This window comes from Protomyctophum parallelum, assembly GCF_964188405.1.
Source record: "Protomyctophum parallelum genome assembly, chromosome: 18".
Lineage (NCBI taxonomy): Eukaryota > Metazoa > Chordata > Actinopteri > Myctophiformes > Myctophidae > Protomyctophum > Protomyctophum parallelum.
Genome location: NC_139716.1, coordinates 19,880,651 through 19,895,793, shown reverse-complemented (window position 1 = coordinate 19,895,793; position 15,143 = coordinate 19,880,651). Strand labels below are relative to the sequence as shown.

The 15,143-nt window shown below is 42.0% G+C and overlaps 1 protein-coding gene across 2 annotated transcripts in view; it reads left to right on the top strand.

Annotated features, from left to right (window-relative positions):
• Positions 1 to 15,143, top strand: part of arhgap36 (Rho GTPase activating protein 36) — a 117,461-nt gene that overhangs the window by 79,396 nt on the left and 22,922 nt on the right. For both annotated transcript variants that reach the window (XM_083788733.1, XM_083788734.1), the window contains exon 3: positions 6,401 to 6,469. In XM_083788733.1, the coding sequence (XP_083644859.1) occupies positions 6,401 to 6,469 (69 nt within the window). The remainder of the gene's footprint in view (positions 1 to 6,400; positions 6,470 to 15,143) is intronic.

Sequence of the window (15,143 nt, the reverse complement as noted above, 5' to 3'; positions counted from 1 at the left end):
TGTATCAGGGCTAAACTAGGGTACGATGCTAGTCCTCTCAATCCCCTCACCCCCACGCTAATGCCGCTGCAATAATGTCCCAGGAGCAAATATCTTTGAGGGGCGCCCCCCCCCCCCCCCCCCCCTCCTTTTGAAACCACGGCATATGGCAGCCAAGTCTATGGACTTTAATGTTTGTTTAGAGCCCTTGCAACAAAAATCGAATGACAGCCTTAAAAGTCTTTTTAATGATTTTTAATGTTTGTTTATGTTACTGACGTTCCATATGTTGATCCTTCCCCATCCATCCTTCCTCTTCGATGTCTCCCTTTTGACCGATACCTGTCCATTCAAACTCTAGACAGGGCCTGCCCCCAAAGTTATTAATGCGCACCCGCGAACAAGCCCAAAAATTATGGCCCGTCCCTACCCTGGGCCCTCATCAAACCCTGTACACTCAAGACACTGCCCCCCTGCTGCCACCCTTAGATCTCCAGCTATATATGGATTTGTTCTGACATTCCATATCAAACCCTGTACACTCAAGACACGCTCCATATGGCCAGTACAGAATCAATTCCATATGTTGATCTGCCCCCCCGCATGGCCAAAGCGCCAGTGCTCACCCAGCAGTCTGCTGTCACCCAGGCGTCTTACTGGTACAATGACAAACTGCGTTCGTCTCGCAACGTGTATACGTATAGTGGCAGTGAATCTGCATTGTGAATACAAGTGTTAGCATTATGCTATGCTTTAGCTATTGAAAAATAGCAGATCTACAAGCTCATAGCGCGCTATGAGCTTGTAGGTCTGCTATTTTTGAAAAATCGAAGAACGACTGACATAGAAACATAGCTTTTTCAGAAAACTGTCAGGATATAGAAGACATTTTTAGAATCTGATCTCAGGTCAGAATGGGTTAACAGGCTTCCCCCCCCACATAACACGAGTGTGATTTTGTTTAGGAAGAAGGAATTGGCCCCGGAGCAAACTCGTACAATTAAAGCCTTTTTTTTCCAATTACAGCAAATTAAACATAAAACACTGCAATCGTTTTTTTTTTTTGTATGTCACAAATCATTGTCGGTGCAGAATGTGGTCTCTCGGTATTGAAACGAGCCATTTCATTACAGAGATAAACCCTGAACCCGTTCAGATCTCTGACTGTGGGACAAAGACCTGAGTTGGAACTGTGGGAATATTCCTTCAACTTTCCTCCCCTGGGGTCTCTCTCTCTCTCTCTCTCTCTCTCTCTCTCGTTCTGAGTGTTTTCTGTTCTGCTTCCCTTCTGTTTTATAAGTGTCTGTCTATGGTCTCTCTCTCACTCTCTTCCCTTCTGTTTTATAAGTGTCTGTCTATGGTCTCTCTCTCTCTCTCTCTCTCTCCTTTTTCTGATATGTCCATTCCTCTCCCTAGGAGGTTAGGTTGTCCATAGCTGTGACCCAGCAGGAATCCTAACAGAGAGACTCTTAAGCTTGTTTTCATTAGGCATGCGCTCTGTGTGTGCGTGTGCGACGTGTGTGTGTGTGTGTGGGCTCCTGGCATGGCATGATGGGTGAATTCTTGGTGAAATGGCTCCGTTGTGTTGAGTCACGCTTTGCTCTTATTTGGTGCGTCTCGAGGTTCATTCTCATGCTGCTTTCACCTCTGTCTGTCTGTCTGTCTGCCTGTCTGTCTGTCTGTCTGAGCTTCTCTTTCACTTCGTTTTGTCTGTCGATCTTAATCCATTAAGATTCTGCAAAACAATGCCTTCTAAGTCAGTGGTGGTTCTCAATATATATATATATTTCCGTGCCAAGGAAGGACCCCCAAAATGATATGTAAATGTTTTGGGCCAGGCAGGAGGACCCCCCCCCCCCCCCCCCCCCGAAGAGAAAAACAAGATTTATTGTGCTAAAGTATCGCACTCAGATCGCACCGCCAGCATATAGACATGAGCTTCTAGTACTGTATATTTACACCCACATGTACAGTACACAGATGCACTTCACGTTTTGTAACAGCTTCCATTCATTGTTGTGTAAATATTGTATTTGAAACTGAAGGGTAATCAAATAAACTAAACTAAAACTAAAACCTAAAACTAAAACCAAGCACTCACAAGCTTGGAATCAGCGGTGGTGAGACATTAGTGCTCTAGGGGGAGTGTGTGATGTGCAGGGTCACGTTCCCGGCAAATAAACTTTAATTTCCTGTAGCCATGGGAGTTTGACAACACGCACGCACGCACAGTCGCACACACACACACACACACACACACACACACACACACACACACACACACGTAGACTACTCAGTGACCCAGTGCACCTCTCTCTCTCTCTCTCTCTCTCTCTCTTTGAACATGAATTTCACATTAGATTCCCCCAATCTCCTCTCCTCTTCGGGGAGAGAGAGAGCAGAATTCCCAGCATTCCCCCCTTGGCTATGGTGTTCCAAGCATTCCGGATATCGGGCTAGATCTGGGAAGCGGGCGCCAAGCATTCCTCCTCCTCCTACAGTATAAGACCGGAGGAGAGAGCGCTGACCTCGGATTAGCCTGATGCTAAAACACCGTCTTTGCCTATAAGCCCCAACATACACAGGAGTTAACCCATTTTGTGCGGGCACCCCTTTTGGTGTTAGCATTATGCTATGCTTTAGCTATTGAAAAATAGCAGATCTACAAGCTCACCACCGAGTGGCGCGCTACGAGCTTGTAGGTCTGCTATTTTTGAAAAATCGAAGAGCGACTGACGTAGAACACATTTTTTAGAATCTGATCTCAGGTCAGAATGGAAAACTGTCAGGATGCAGAAGACATTTTTGTCTCCACCAGCCGAAGGCATGGGGAGAGTATGTTTTGCACTCCGTCCGTCCGTCCGTCCGTGTGTCCGTGTGTCCGTGTGTCCGTCCGTCCGTGACCAGCTAATCTCAGCCACCGTTAACCCGGTCGATGCCAAATTTTGCACACACACTCCCTGGATGCCAACCATGAACCTCTGCCCCAAACTTTCCAGAACGGCCTGTTATAGCGCCACCAGGAGGCCGCTTTGTGCAAAACAGGTTTTTGCACAGCACACCTACAGATTTTGTCCAAACATCACGCAAATTGGTACACAGTCTCTCTAGAGCCATTCAACCAAACCGGTCTTTCATATTTCTCACACTCCATCCTGATTGGTTAAGATTGGCTTCCAAAGTTCACAGGAGTGCTCAGTTTCAAACAAAATGCTGCAAATCATGAACACATCGCGTGATTTCCGTGAAATTGTGCACCCACATTCCCACTAGGCCGAGGACAAAATGCCACATGAACAATTTCAACTCAGCCTCAAGGTGGCGCTATAACTGGCCGAAAAGTGTTTTTACCTCTAACTGCACGGATCTGTGGATAACCTGGTGGAGACCTGTGCCCAGAAGGGCACTTTTTCTAGTTTTAATCTGATCTCAGGTCAGAATGGAAAACTGTCAGGATGCAGAAGACATTTTTTTAATCTGATCTCAGGTCAGAATGTGTTAAACATCGTGAAACGGCGGGCTTGACTCGCCACACACAGACATGCACCCACTCAGTTATTGCTTTTAGCAAAGCCTCGTTTTTGAGCGGCGCTATCGTCTCCTATATATTCAGCTATTTGTGTCGATTTTCGTCTTACACAAACATTAAATTCCCATTGACAATGAAGGGAAAATGTACGTCATATGTGTAGACGAGCAAATCGGCTAAAACCAATCCCATGAATTCAGTTGTTCTTGAGATGATGTATGATGATTAGGCATGTAACGATATATCGTATATCGCGATATATCGATATTATATCCCGACGAAATGTATCGATTTATAAAACAAAAAATCGATTTTCCAAAAAAACAAAAAACATTATTTTTGTTTTAGTTTTTTTAGGGGGGGCTAGTGTGTGATAAGAAATGTCAGCTGTAATCATATTCCATCACATTCACATGATTTTGGAGAGAAATGAGACAGTAGAAGCCTGGAGAGGGGAACTGTATATATGCGTCTGTGACTGTGCCCAGGTGATGGTCGTTATTGATGCTCATTAATACATCAAGGAAGGCAATTATCTTTGCAATGTAGTTGAATAAAAAATGTGAAAAAAGCTTTGGGGGGAAGATAAATCATAAAAAAAAAAAAAAAAAAGGTCTGGAAAATCATTGTCGTGAAAAATCGTATCGTGAACCTCATATCGTGATACGTATCGTGAGTTGAGTGTATCGTTACATGCCTAATGATGATGTATAATGATAAGAGCGCCCCTCATCGTTTACAGTGTGTTAGCACATGTGCTAGTTTTCACCACTTGTCCACTCTCGCGAGTGCACATAATTGTCATATTATTGTCAATCACAAGAGCACAACAGAAAAGTAAAACACCAACAAAAACTAAGGAACACTAGAAAACATAACACATGTCACGGACCGTGACACATATACACATATCTGCTTGCTTTTGTATGGAATATAGTGCATCTTGTCCCATGTTACACAACTGCCTGAACCGCACGCATGCACGCACGCACGCACGCTGTCCTGTGGCTGTGTGCGGAGGTGCAGTCATTAAACTGCAGGGTTCTTCAAACAAACAAAAGGCTTTTTGTTGCTGTGAGCTATTCTTGTCTACTTCTCTCTGAACCGCACACAGACATAAACACACATATAATAAGGACCGTTTCAGTTGGCTGCTGGGTGGGTGGGGTGGGGGGTGGGCTATAAGAAGAAAGTGTGTGTGTGTGTGTGTGTGTGTGTGTGTGTGTGTGTGTGTGTGTGTGTGTGTGTGTGTGTGTGTGTGTGTGTGTGTGTGTGTGTGTGTGTGTGTGTGTGTGTGTGTGTGTGTGTGTGTGTGTGTGTGTGTGTGTGCGTGTGCGTGCGTGCGAGCGAGATAGAATCGGACATAGAATCGGACAATTATAAGTTAATTTGAGCTCAAAGGTGATAGGAACTTTGTTGTTTGCTTTTTGGTAGTGTGTGTGTGTGTGTGAGAGAGCGAGATAGAATCGGACAATTATAAGTTAATTTCAGCTCAAAGGGGTGATAGGAATTAGGAACTTTGTTGTTTGCTATTTGGTACTGTGTGTGTGCGTGTGCGCGTGTGCGCGCGTGCGTGCGTGCGAGAGAAACGCGGTTGAACGTATACTGTAGCGTGACTCATATTCATATGGAGATAGATTTCAGAAAGTGTATTGATCATTACTGTACTACAGTATGTTGTGCAACTGAATTGACGTCAGCAGCACAGTAACTTGTTCTGAATGCAGTGAATGAAGCAGTCTCACCGTCTCAGTCATTACAGACATAGAGGATGACCAGACCCACAGCGCGTCATCATGTCTTTATCCCATTCTGACCTGAGATCAGATTCATATGAGGTTTCCACTGGACACACACTGGTCTGATTAACCCATTCTGACCTGAGATCAGATTAAAAAATCGATTTTTCAAAAATAGCAGACCTACAAGCTCGTAGCGCGCCACTCGGTGGCGCTGTATGAGCTTGTAGATCTGCTATTTTTCAATAGCTAAAGCATAACACCAAAATGGTTTCCCGTTCAGAATGGGTCATCTGGAAACCTTTTCCACTGACGTGTGTCTCGCTCGGTGTCTCTTCATCGGCTCTCGTTAACCCATTCTGACCTGAGATCAGATTAAAAAAAAAGTCTTCTACATCCTGACAGTTTTCTGAAAAAGCTACGTTTCCATGTCAGTGGTTCTTCGATTTTTCGGAAAAAATAGCAGACCTACAAGCTCGTAGCGCGCCACTCGGTGGCACGCTATGAGCTTGTATATCTGCTATTTCTCAATAGCTATAAAGCATGACATAATGCTAACACCGAAATGGGTTCCCGACCCCAAAATGGGTTAAAAGACAAGGCCGTGCATGAATCACACTGCGGAATAGAAATCCTTACAGTATATGGCTTGTTTTGATGTTAATTAATTGACTGCCATTGACGCATGTTGTTTGTGAGTATAGATACGTCATTTCAATCCAACACACAGAACCGCTGTTGACGTGTGTGTAGTGTACTAGTGTACTGTACTGTACTGCTCTGCTCTGCTCTTCCCTTCTGAATGATCCTGTGACTTCCAAAGAATAGTACATGCAGAAATAACGACTATTCAGCGTCTCTCAACGATGGAGATTGACACCCCCAGGGAGGGTTCATCTTTTTTTCTTTTTATCACTTTTCTTATATTCTTAGAGTGTGTGTGTGTGTGCGTGTGCGTGAGTGACACTGTTACTTTTACCTCTGAAGGGTGTGTGGGTATTTGTCCGGGATTTGCTGATTGCACTCTGTACAGCACCTTGTAAATATTTGTGTCCTTGTATTGTATTGTATCTCTTATGTGGACCTAAATAAATGATTAAAATGTGTGTGTGTGTGCGTTCAATTAATTATTCTGATTAATGTTTTTTTGCAGAAACGAATAAACGGAGAAAATCCATACGCAGAAAGTTTGACTCGTTTTCCAAGGAAAAGAAGGAGAGAGGTGAGTTAATATCACATGCACGCACACACACACACACACACACACACACACACACTTGGAAAGCGGCTGCGGGCCTGATGCCAGGTCAAGATATTCAGAGCATGCACATATAATTATACCCAGCTGGCATGGGTTTTTATGGACATGGACGATTTGCTTCACCGCCCAAAAGATAACACCATAGCCAAAACACGTCACACACTGCCCCCTCCAACACACTGCCCTCTCCCCAACCCGAAGAAGAGGAACTCCTACATGCTAAATGCTGTTTATAGATTACTCAGTGTCCAACACCATATAGTCTCCTCCTAGACTCGACACCAAGCTTGGAAACTGACCTGAGATCAGATTCTAAAACTATCTTCTACATCCTGACAGTTTTCTGAAAACGCTATGTTTCTATGTCAGTCGTTCTCCGATTTTTCAAAAATAGCAGACCTACAAGCTCGGCTTGCTATGCTATTTTTCAATAGCTAAAGCATAACATAGTGCTAACACCAAAAGGGGTCCCCGCCCAAAATGGGTTAAAGGTGTTTCAAGGTGTTTTCAGCCAAATAAGATATCAGCAAATTAATGATATTACGCTACGGCCTTGTATATAGGGCAGTATGGGTCTCAACAGCAGCTCCTGAACTCTCTGTCAGAGAGGTGAGGATATAGCCTCCACCACCCTCAACACACTGCTCAGAGAGCAAGGTCAAGGTTTATTCTGTATTTATTCGATTAGGCCATTTAAACATGCATTATATAATTATCAATATTGGCCAGTCACTTGTGACATTATTTTAATTTCATGTAATTCCCATGCATTTCTCCCACAGACGTTTAAAAAAGTAAGACCTTTTATAAGCCTCACACGAAGCCAAATCGGATCGTGACAACTCAACACAATTTTTTTGGGCCGAACACATAATTAGAAAGAAGAAAAAAAGGGCAGGGTACAAAAGGTTTTTGTTTTGTTTTTTCTAATTATTTGTTCGGCCCCAGGCCCCCAACATTTTTTGTTTGTTGTCATGAGTTGTCACGATCCGAGTTGGCTTCGTGTGAGGCTTAAAAGGTCTTTAAATAAACACTGTGGGGGAGAAATGCATGGGAAATGCTTTTCCGGGTCTGTCGTCATCATCACATCATGAAAGGGGGCAGGACTGCGACGCTCTAGTCTATACTATTGTTCTTGTACCCTGAAGAAGACAGTTTGTCTGTCAAGAAACGTTGGTCTCATCTCAATGTCCACAATAAACGGACATTGTGCGGCTATACATTGTATTTTTCCATTATTAGTGATTTTCCCATTGGCTGGCACCTCACAAAGACCAAATACTTTTTTTGTTCAGATTCTTCACAGTATTGAAGCATCAAATAATAATAATAACAATCATCGTCATGATTTATACAAGGAAAATTTACAAAAAGGGAATGCAGTTTCACCGCACTCAACTACTGTATGCTGTGCACAATTGGATTCTTACTCCTTATTCACAAACCTCTATATCAACAGCCAGATCCAATTAACTCATGAGCTTGTAGATCTTCTATTTTTGGCCAAATGTTTGCTTATTTTCATCCTTGGCATGCCCAGAATAGGGATGCCATTGTAAGTCCATGTGCTTTTTTTTACTTGGGGCGTGTTTAAGTGCTTCTAAAAGTGCTTCTGTTATTTCCCCCCATGAGTCAGTAACAACAACCATGTGGGAGACATCTGTACTGTCTGTACTGTACTGATAATAAATATATCTGCTCTGCAGCTTCATTTCTGGAAGATCTGGGGTGGATTTTCTGTGCCTGCAGAGGGCAGATTTAGCAAGAGAAACAATATGTGGTCACGTATATGAAAACAAGGCTAACCTTTCCAAGTAAAAAAAATCCCCAAATGGACATGCATTTGGCCGCGGATCCCCATCTGAAAATGTTTTGTGCCAGTGACCATCCGAAAAGAGGAGATCTATATTTCAAAATGTAAAATGTAAAAAACATCTTTGATATTTTTCGAATATTTTCAAAAATAGCAGATCTGCTATTTTTGAATAGCCAACATATAAATGGATAACGTGGTTAAAATGATTAGGATATAATGTTAACCACTTTTGCTGGGGACCACCCCAAGGACCCATGGAATAATCTACAACTCATGCTAAAATGAATGCCCCACAAACTAACATCCCAAACGTAACTTCTCCATATATGGAGACCTTTTTCAACTAGACGTTCAGGTCGCAAAGTCTTCGTGTGCCTTCATAATGCTTTGGTCATTATGAAGGTGTATTGGAAAACGACACATTACTTGAAGGTTTTGAAATACGGCTCAATGGACAGACAACGATATACAGTATAGGTTATAAATACTGTATTTTAAACATCTCATGGTAAAGATAAGGAGACCTGTGTCCGTAGTGACTTGTGCAAACGTTTATTTGCAATCCTGGCCACAACGGCTTCTACCTGTAGTGTACAGTATATGTCCTCCATCAACTCCACAAAGACATGGTCAGTTAGTCGACTGTGAGTTATAAGAAATGGCACCAAAATGCAAGGCCATGAAACTTATAACATAAGTTGATAACTTATCAACATAAAGGACACAGACATATATATTACCTCAAGTTACAGTACCCTCCTTCTATTTTTGAATAAAATGACGCAGAATTCTAAAAATATAATTTCCGGGAAGACGCTGTGTTGTTTCTAAAAAGAACTTCTGTGGCATCCCAGCCGACATTGGTCACTGGTGTGTGTTTATGTGGCTCATGCTCTTTGTTTGGCTCAATATAAATACAGTAGTGTTACAGTACATGCAGCCATGCTGCCGTCTGTCACAAACATTGTACAGTATCTCCATAATTTGTAACCGTTTCTATTTATTTCCTAAATGAATGCTCTATTTCGTCGAACTATTAACTACCGTGTCACACAAACGTAGCAAGAAATCACACCCGTGTGAACACCTCTCTCTCTCTCTCTCTCTCTCTCTCTCTCTCTCATTAGCAGGCAACAGTGCAGCACTATCCCTCTCTCTGTTTCTGGCACAACAGCGCCCCTACTGGTACTCATTATACTGGTGCTCATTAACCAACACATAGGCACATATAGGTGAACACGGACATTGCTGTTCCTTGGGAGTGGTTGCACCCCTCAAAAATTTCCGATCTACAAGCTCAAAACGTGTCGCGGCGCGACACGTTTTGAGCTTGTAGATCTGCTATTTTTAGCCTCCGTGTCTCACATGAAGGAGCAGTATATAGACCTCCCAGTGGACTGGCGTGACGCGGGATTAACGGTAAACAGTTGCACATTGCTTGAGTTACTTGGAAAATATTTAAAAGACAATGTGGGAAAAGCATTATAAGGGATTTGTACTATAGGCTACTGTAATAACAAGGAGGGGGGGGGGGAGTGTTTTTTTCCTGGACTTGCTTATGCAAGGATTTAAGATAATCGCTCCATTAGCGAGCAGGTTATACGGACGGTACTTGGAACTATACAGTTGAATGGGGGGAAGTCTCGCAGAGGTCCTTAATGGTCTCGATAAGGACACCGCCTGCCATACAGGATGGCTTTAACCAATTCTGGGCGGGAACCCCCTTTTGGTGTTTTAAGCGTTATGTTATATATAGCTATTCAACTTTAGCTATTAAAAAAATAGCAGATCTACAAGCTCGTAGCGCGGCGGCACCGAGTGCCGCGCTACGAGCGTGTAGGTCTGCTATTCTTTTTTAATTGTGAAAATGTGGCGCAAATCTTTGAATATATATTCTTTCACAGCAAACGTTTTTTAACTCAAATCTTTGCTTCTGAGGGGTTTCCTGGAATAACATATTTTCAGATGGGGGGTCGGCGGCTAAATATATATAAATATGGGGGTCCCTTGACATGAAAATAGAACCACTGACATAGAAACATAGGGTTTTTCAGAAAACTGTCAGGATTTAGAAGATATTTGTAGAATCGATGGTATAGGTCTAAATGGTTTAATGAGCGCTGACAAGTGGAGGAGGTGCACTTCCTTGATTGGCTGCCATCTTCCTTCCTTGGTATTGTCGCTTTTGTTCTTGGAAAAACTAAAGTGATGCCACTTTTTAAGCACTTAACCAACCTTTCCGAGACTTTTCAAAAAAGATTCCGCAAACTTCCAACACTTTGCAAGAAAAGTTGTTAAATGTAAGTACAATATTTGGTTCTGAGATGTAGTTTAGTAGAAGTAAAAGTATTGGAAATCAGAAATACTCAAGTAAAGTACAAATGCCTCAAAATTGTACTTTACACCAGGAGGGAACCCCTCCTGGTGTTTATAGCATTATGTCATGCTTTAGCTATTGAAAAATAGCAGATCTACAAGCTCATAGCGCGCCACTCGGTGGCGCGCTACAGTTCAAAAACTGTGAAAATGTGGCACAAATCTTTAAATATAATTATTTCAGAAAGCTTTTTATTTATTTCAACGTCAGGCCTAAATGGGTTAAGTACAGTACTTGTAAGTAAGTACATTGACTTGGTTACTTTACAGTACACCACTGGTAGATATTGCATTTTCACTGGTTCTGAAATGGGGTTAAAGATAGGCTTCACTTGAAATGACGGCATGGTAACAAAGTGGTGACATAATGTCCTTCCTTCGTGGGAGACAGTGTTGTTTAGTTTAGACATGCATAGCATCGTAAAGTCCACCAAACGGAAAACGTCTCAAAAGACCTACTACATTCACTCTACGGTTAACAACAGCGGTAGCTAAAACTGCACAATGCCTAAATATATTGCTGTCGGCCCTTTTGAGCTTTTAATAACAGACAATTCCTTCAGGAAACTCATAAAATGTCTGAACAATTAGGCAGTAGCCAGAGACGCAAACTGGTTTGTGTTCACGTCTGTGTTTTAAGTGACTGCTTAGTGCTGCTTTGTCTCCATTGCCCTCTGTACTGTTTTTTCTTTCTTTTTTTAACCACAAGACCTGACATTTGCTTGGACCATGAATTCGGGAGTCAGTATTCTATTATAATACCTCACACATTTTAACCCATTTTGACCTGAGGACGATTCTACAAATGTCGTCTAAATCCTGACATGTTTTCTTGGTCCAAAAATATACAGTATGTAATTGACCGCCGACCCCCATCTGAAAATATGTTGTTCCAGGGACCCCCCCAGAAGCAACGTTAAAAACATTCTCTCTAAAAGAATATATATTCAAAGATTTGCGCCACATTTTCACAGGTTTTTCAAAAATAGCAGTTCTACAAGTTTTAGATCTGCTATGAGCTTGTAGATGTGCTAAGTGTGCTAAGTCTAAGTCTATACAATTAGAGAATGTAGAAGAATTGCTATACATTGATCAATGTTTGCCTGTTTGCCCTACGGTACCAACGTCAATACATCATGGAGTTGGAATTGTGCACAAAATGTTATCCAACGACGACAAAATATTTTGGGTCTGAGGTCTGAGAGGCTAAATCTCATCAAATATTGGTCCATCATTCAAATGGACGAATAAATAATGGACCTTGATATGAAAGGGGTTGAAAACCACTGGGTTAAAGCTATAAGAAACACAGGCTGTCAAAGAACCATGTACTAACTAAACCAGACCTGGGCATTGTACGGCCCGCAAAAGATTACTTGATAATTTGAAAATAAAACATACTTTCATTACCATATGGGTGGACGTCAACTGTGCACGTGAATTGCGTGTGATTGAGAACCTGTCTTCCTTCCTTCACCCCCCTTGTATGTGAAAAATTCGGCTTTTTGGATTTATTGGTGACAACAGCGTCGGTGAATGCAAATGGCCATGAAGCCCAGCTAAGCATGCAGCTCCACAACACGGTATGGCAGGCGCATGATTACCAAACTTACTCGCAGGAGGACAAGTTTAAATCCCATTATGCTTTATTGCTTTATTTAACCAGCTCTAACCCGCCTCGCCAATAAAGTTAACTTAAAATATGTGTTGCTGCATCGTAAGGCGGTGTTGCGCCCCGAATGTGGCATCATGCTTCTGAAGTTCAGAACGGTTGGGCGATGCGCCGTGAGCTTGTGGATCGTCTGTTTTCGGCACGCGAGTCGACACCGTTGAACCACAAAGTAAATCTGGCAGAACGTGCGCACATCAATGCCTGCCAGGGTGCCAAGTCTCAACAATATCATCACTGGTTGGCTTGTTATTGTGTTTTCAGAACGTTGTTGTTTAATGGTTGTGAGCGACTCAACAGTGCTCATCTCACGCTGATAGTAAGCAGAGCGCCATGTGGGTTGTGAAAGTGGCACCTCCAGGGTCCTCCATGGAAGAACAACTATTAAAAGAGCTACCTCTCATTGTTAAAATAAAATGCTAGTATTTACATGACTTGTAACTTAAACAAAAACATAGTTTTTAAACTGGGAAAGGAAACGTCTCAAGCATGCAAATACAAAGTAAAAAAATCACACCCATGTGAAATGAGGGGCGCTCTTATTGTACATCATCATAAATGGCCATTTACTGCTTTTTATATAGAAATACAATTGATATTATGCATAATTAAGTTCAGCCTTTTGGCCCGGCCCTCCAAAATATTTGGAGGGCTAATGCGGCCCCTTGTAAAAATAATTGTAAAAATAATTGCCCACCCCTGAACTAAACGGTCAGAAAGCCACAGTATACTGTATATTAACGTGTCCAGTGGAGTCGGTTATAATAGTTTAGTTTTTTTCATTATAGTTTAGTTTGAGTTAGTTTTGACATTTTTTTCTAATTCAGTCAGTTTTAGTTCGTTTTTAGAGCGGGTTTGCTAGTTTTGATTTAGTTTTGATTTTGGTGAAAATGCTTAGTTTTAGTTTAGTTATAGTTTAGTTTTAGTTTTGTTCGTACTTTGGTTTAGAGTTAGCGTGGCTACATACTGCCGTACGGTGCTGAAAACTGCCGTAAAACTTGTTGGAGAAAATGAGGATTATATTATAAATATCCGAAAGGCATATAAATATTGATAAAAAACTAAAAACTAAGGGTATTTTGTCTATAATTTCAGTTAGTTTTAGTTCGTTTTGAGGACACACAATACAGTTTCAGTTTAGTTATCGTGTTTTTAAATTTATTTTAATTCTTTATTAGTTTCAGTTAAACTAAAATGTTTTGTTAATTCTAGTTTCCGTTTTTTTGTTAAGTTTTAGTTAACTAATATAACCTTGCAGTGGACAGGCAAAACACAGGCGACTCGGAGGCAATGCTCTTTGATTCCTTAATTGGGTGCCGCACAGGTCCAATCTGCCCAAGGCCCCGCCGCTACTAAAACCCTGAACCTTTTAAACACATTATCTGTGAGTCAATTGCCGAGTTGGGCTTTTATAGCCAGACAACGTGTCCAAAACATTCAATGTGTCCCTTGTGTTGCAAGAAAAAACGGTAGCACGGAATGGTCGGGTTGGTTACGACGGCATTCTTCTCAGAAAAGACTTAATGCGTAACACAAGCTAGTTGATCACATTTAGCTGTTAACAGCATTAACCCATTAAAAACCAGGAAAGCATCCGTATCATTTTAAATGCGAGTTATTTTATGGTCTGCTATTATTTTTGTTTTTACTAATCTTATACATTTTCTTCATCCATACACCTGATTGTCCGAGGGAAATAACTATTTAGCAGCCCTGTATACCTGAGTTGGCTCAGAACCCTCCCCCTAATGCTCTGTCTGTGTGTTGCTAACAGAGAACCAACATCGTCTCATCTCCACACATGTCTGCAGGCTAAGATTTGTACGCACACACTAAGCAATGTACCGTACATGGGTTAGCTGTGCACAAAAGGGTTATTATTATGTAAGGCATGCATGTGTACAGCGTGAGGTCCCCCAGATGGGACATCAAGGGATTCCCGGCATCACAGTGGCTCCGCTGTACATAATGAAGAGCTCTCCAGGCCTGTGTGTGTCTGTGGAAGATAATGGGCGCTCGGAACGGTTTTCCTGTTTTTCGATGGTATCTGCTGTGCGGAATGTGTTCTCTATAAACATCCACTTTACATCACTGGTTCTAAACGAGTAAGACGCGCGAACGCGGAAAGCGAACGCAGCTCGTAAATTGCAATAACAATTAGAATAAATTACGTACTTTGTGGGTTTTTTAAAGTTTTTTTAAGTTTTTAAGTCTGGCGGGCGGGTGGTGTTACAGCGTGACACACACACACACACACACACACACACACACACACACACACACACACACACACACACACAGACAGACATGTTCTGCTAGGTCTCATAGTTAGTGCTACCTATTCATCATTTTTTGTTTTTTGAGTGGTGCAACCACTCCTACAACCAGCAATGTCCGTGTACCTGTATCATGTATCATGTATCATGAGCACGAGTATGTGAGCACGAGTATGTGACTTAATAATACCAGTAGGGGGCGCCAGAAACAGAGAGGGGTATTGCTGTGCCTGCTAATAAGAGAGAGAGAGAGAGGTGTGGGGGAAGGGGGGGGGGGGGGGGATTGCACCACTCAGTTCACACAGGTGTGTTTTTTTATAATCGACTGTCTATAATACATTCTACAATGGTGGCGTTGCGTACAGCAATAGTGTAAATAGAAGATCTACTTGCAAATCTACTTGCCAATTATGAAAAAGTTAATTCATCGCAATCAAGGCAAACATTTGAAACAATCAAGATTTTGATCTGAAGCCATATATTGCAAATTACGCACAC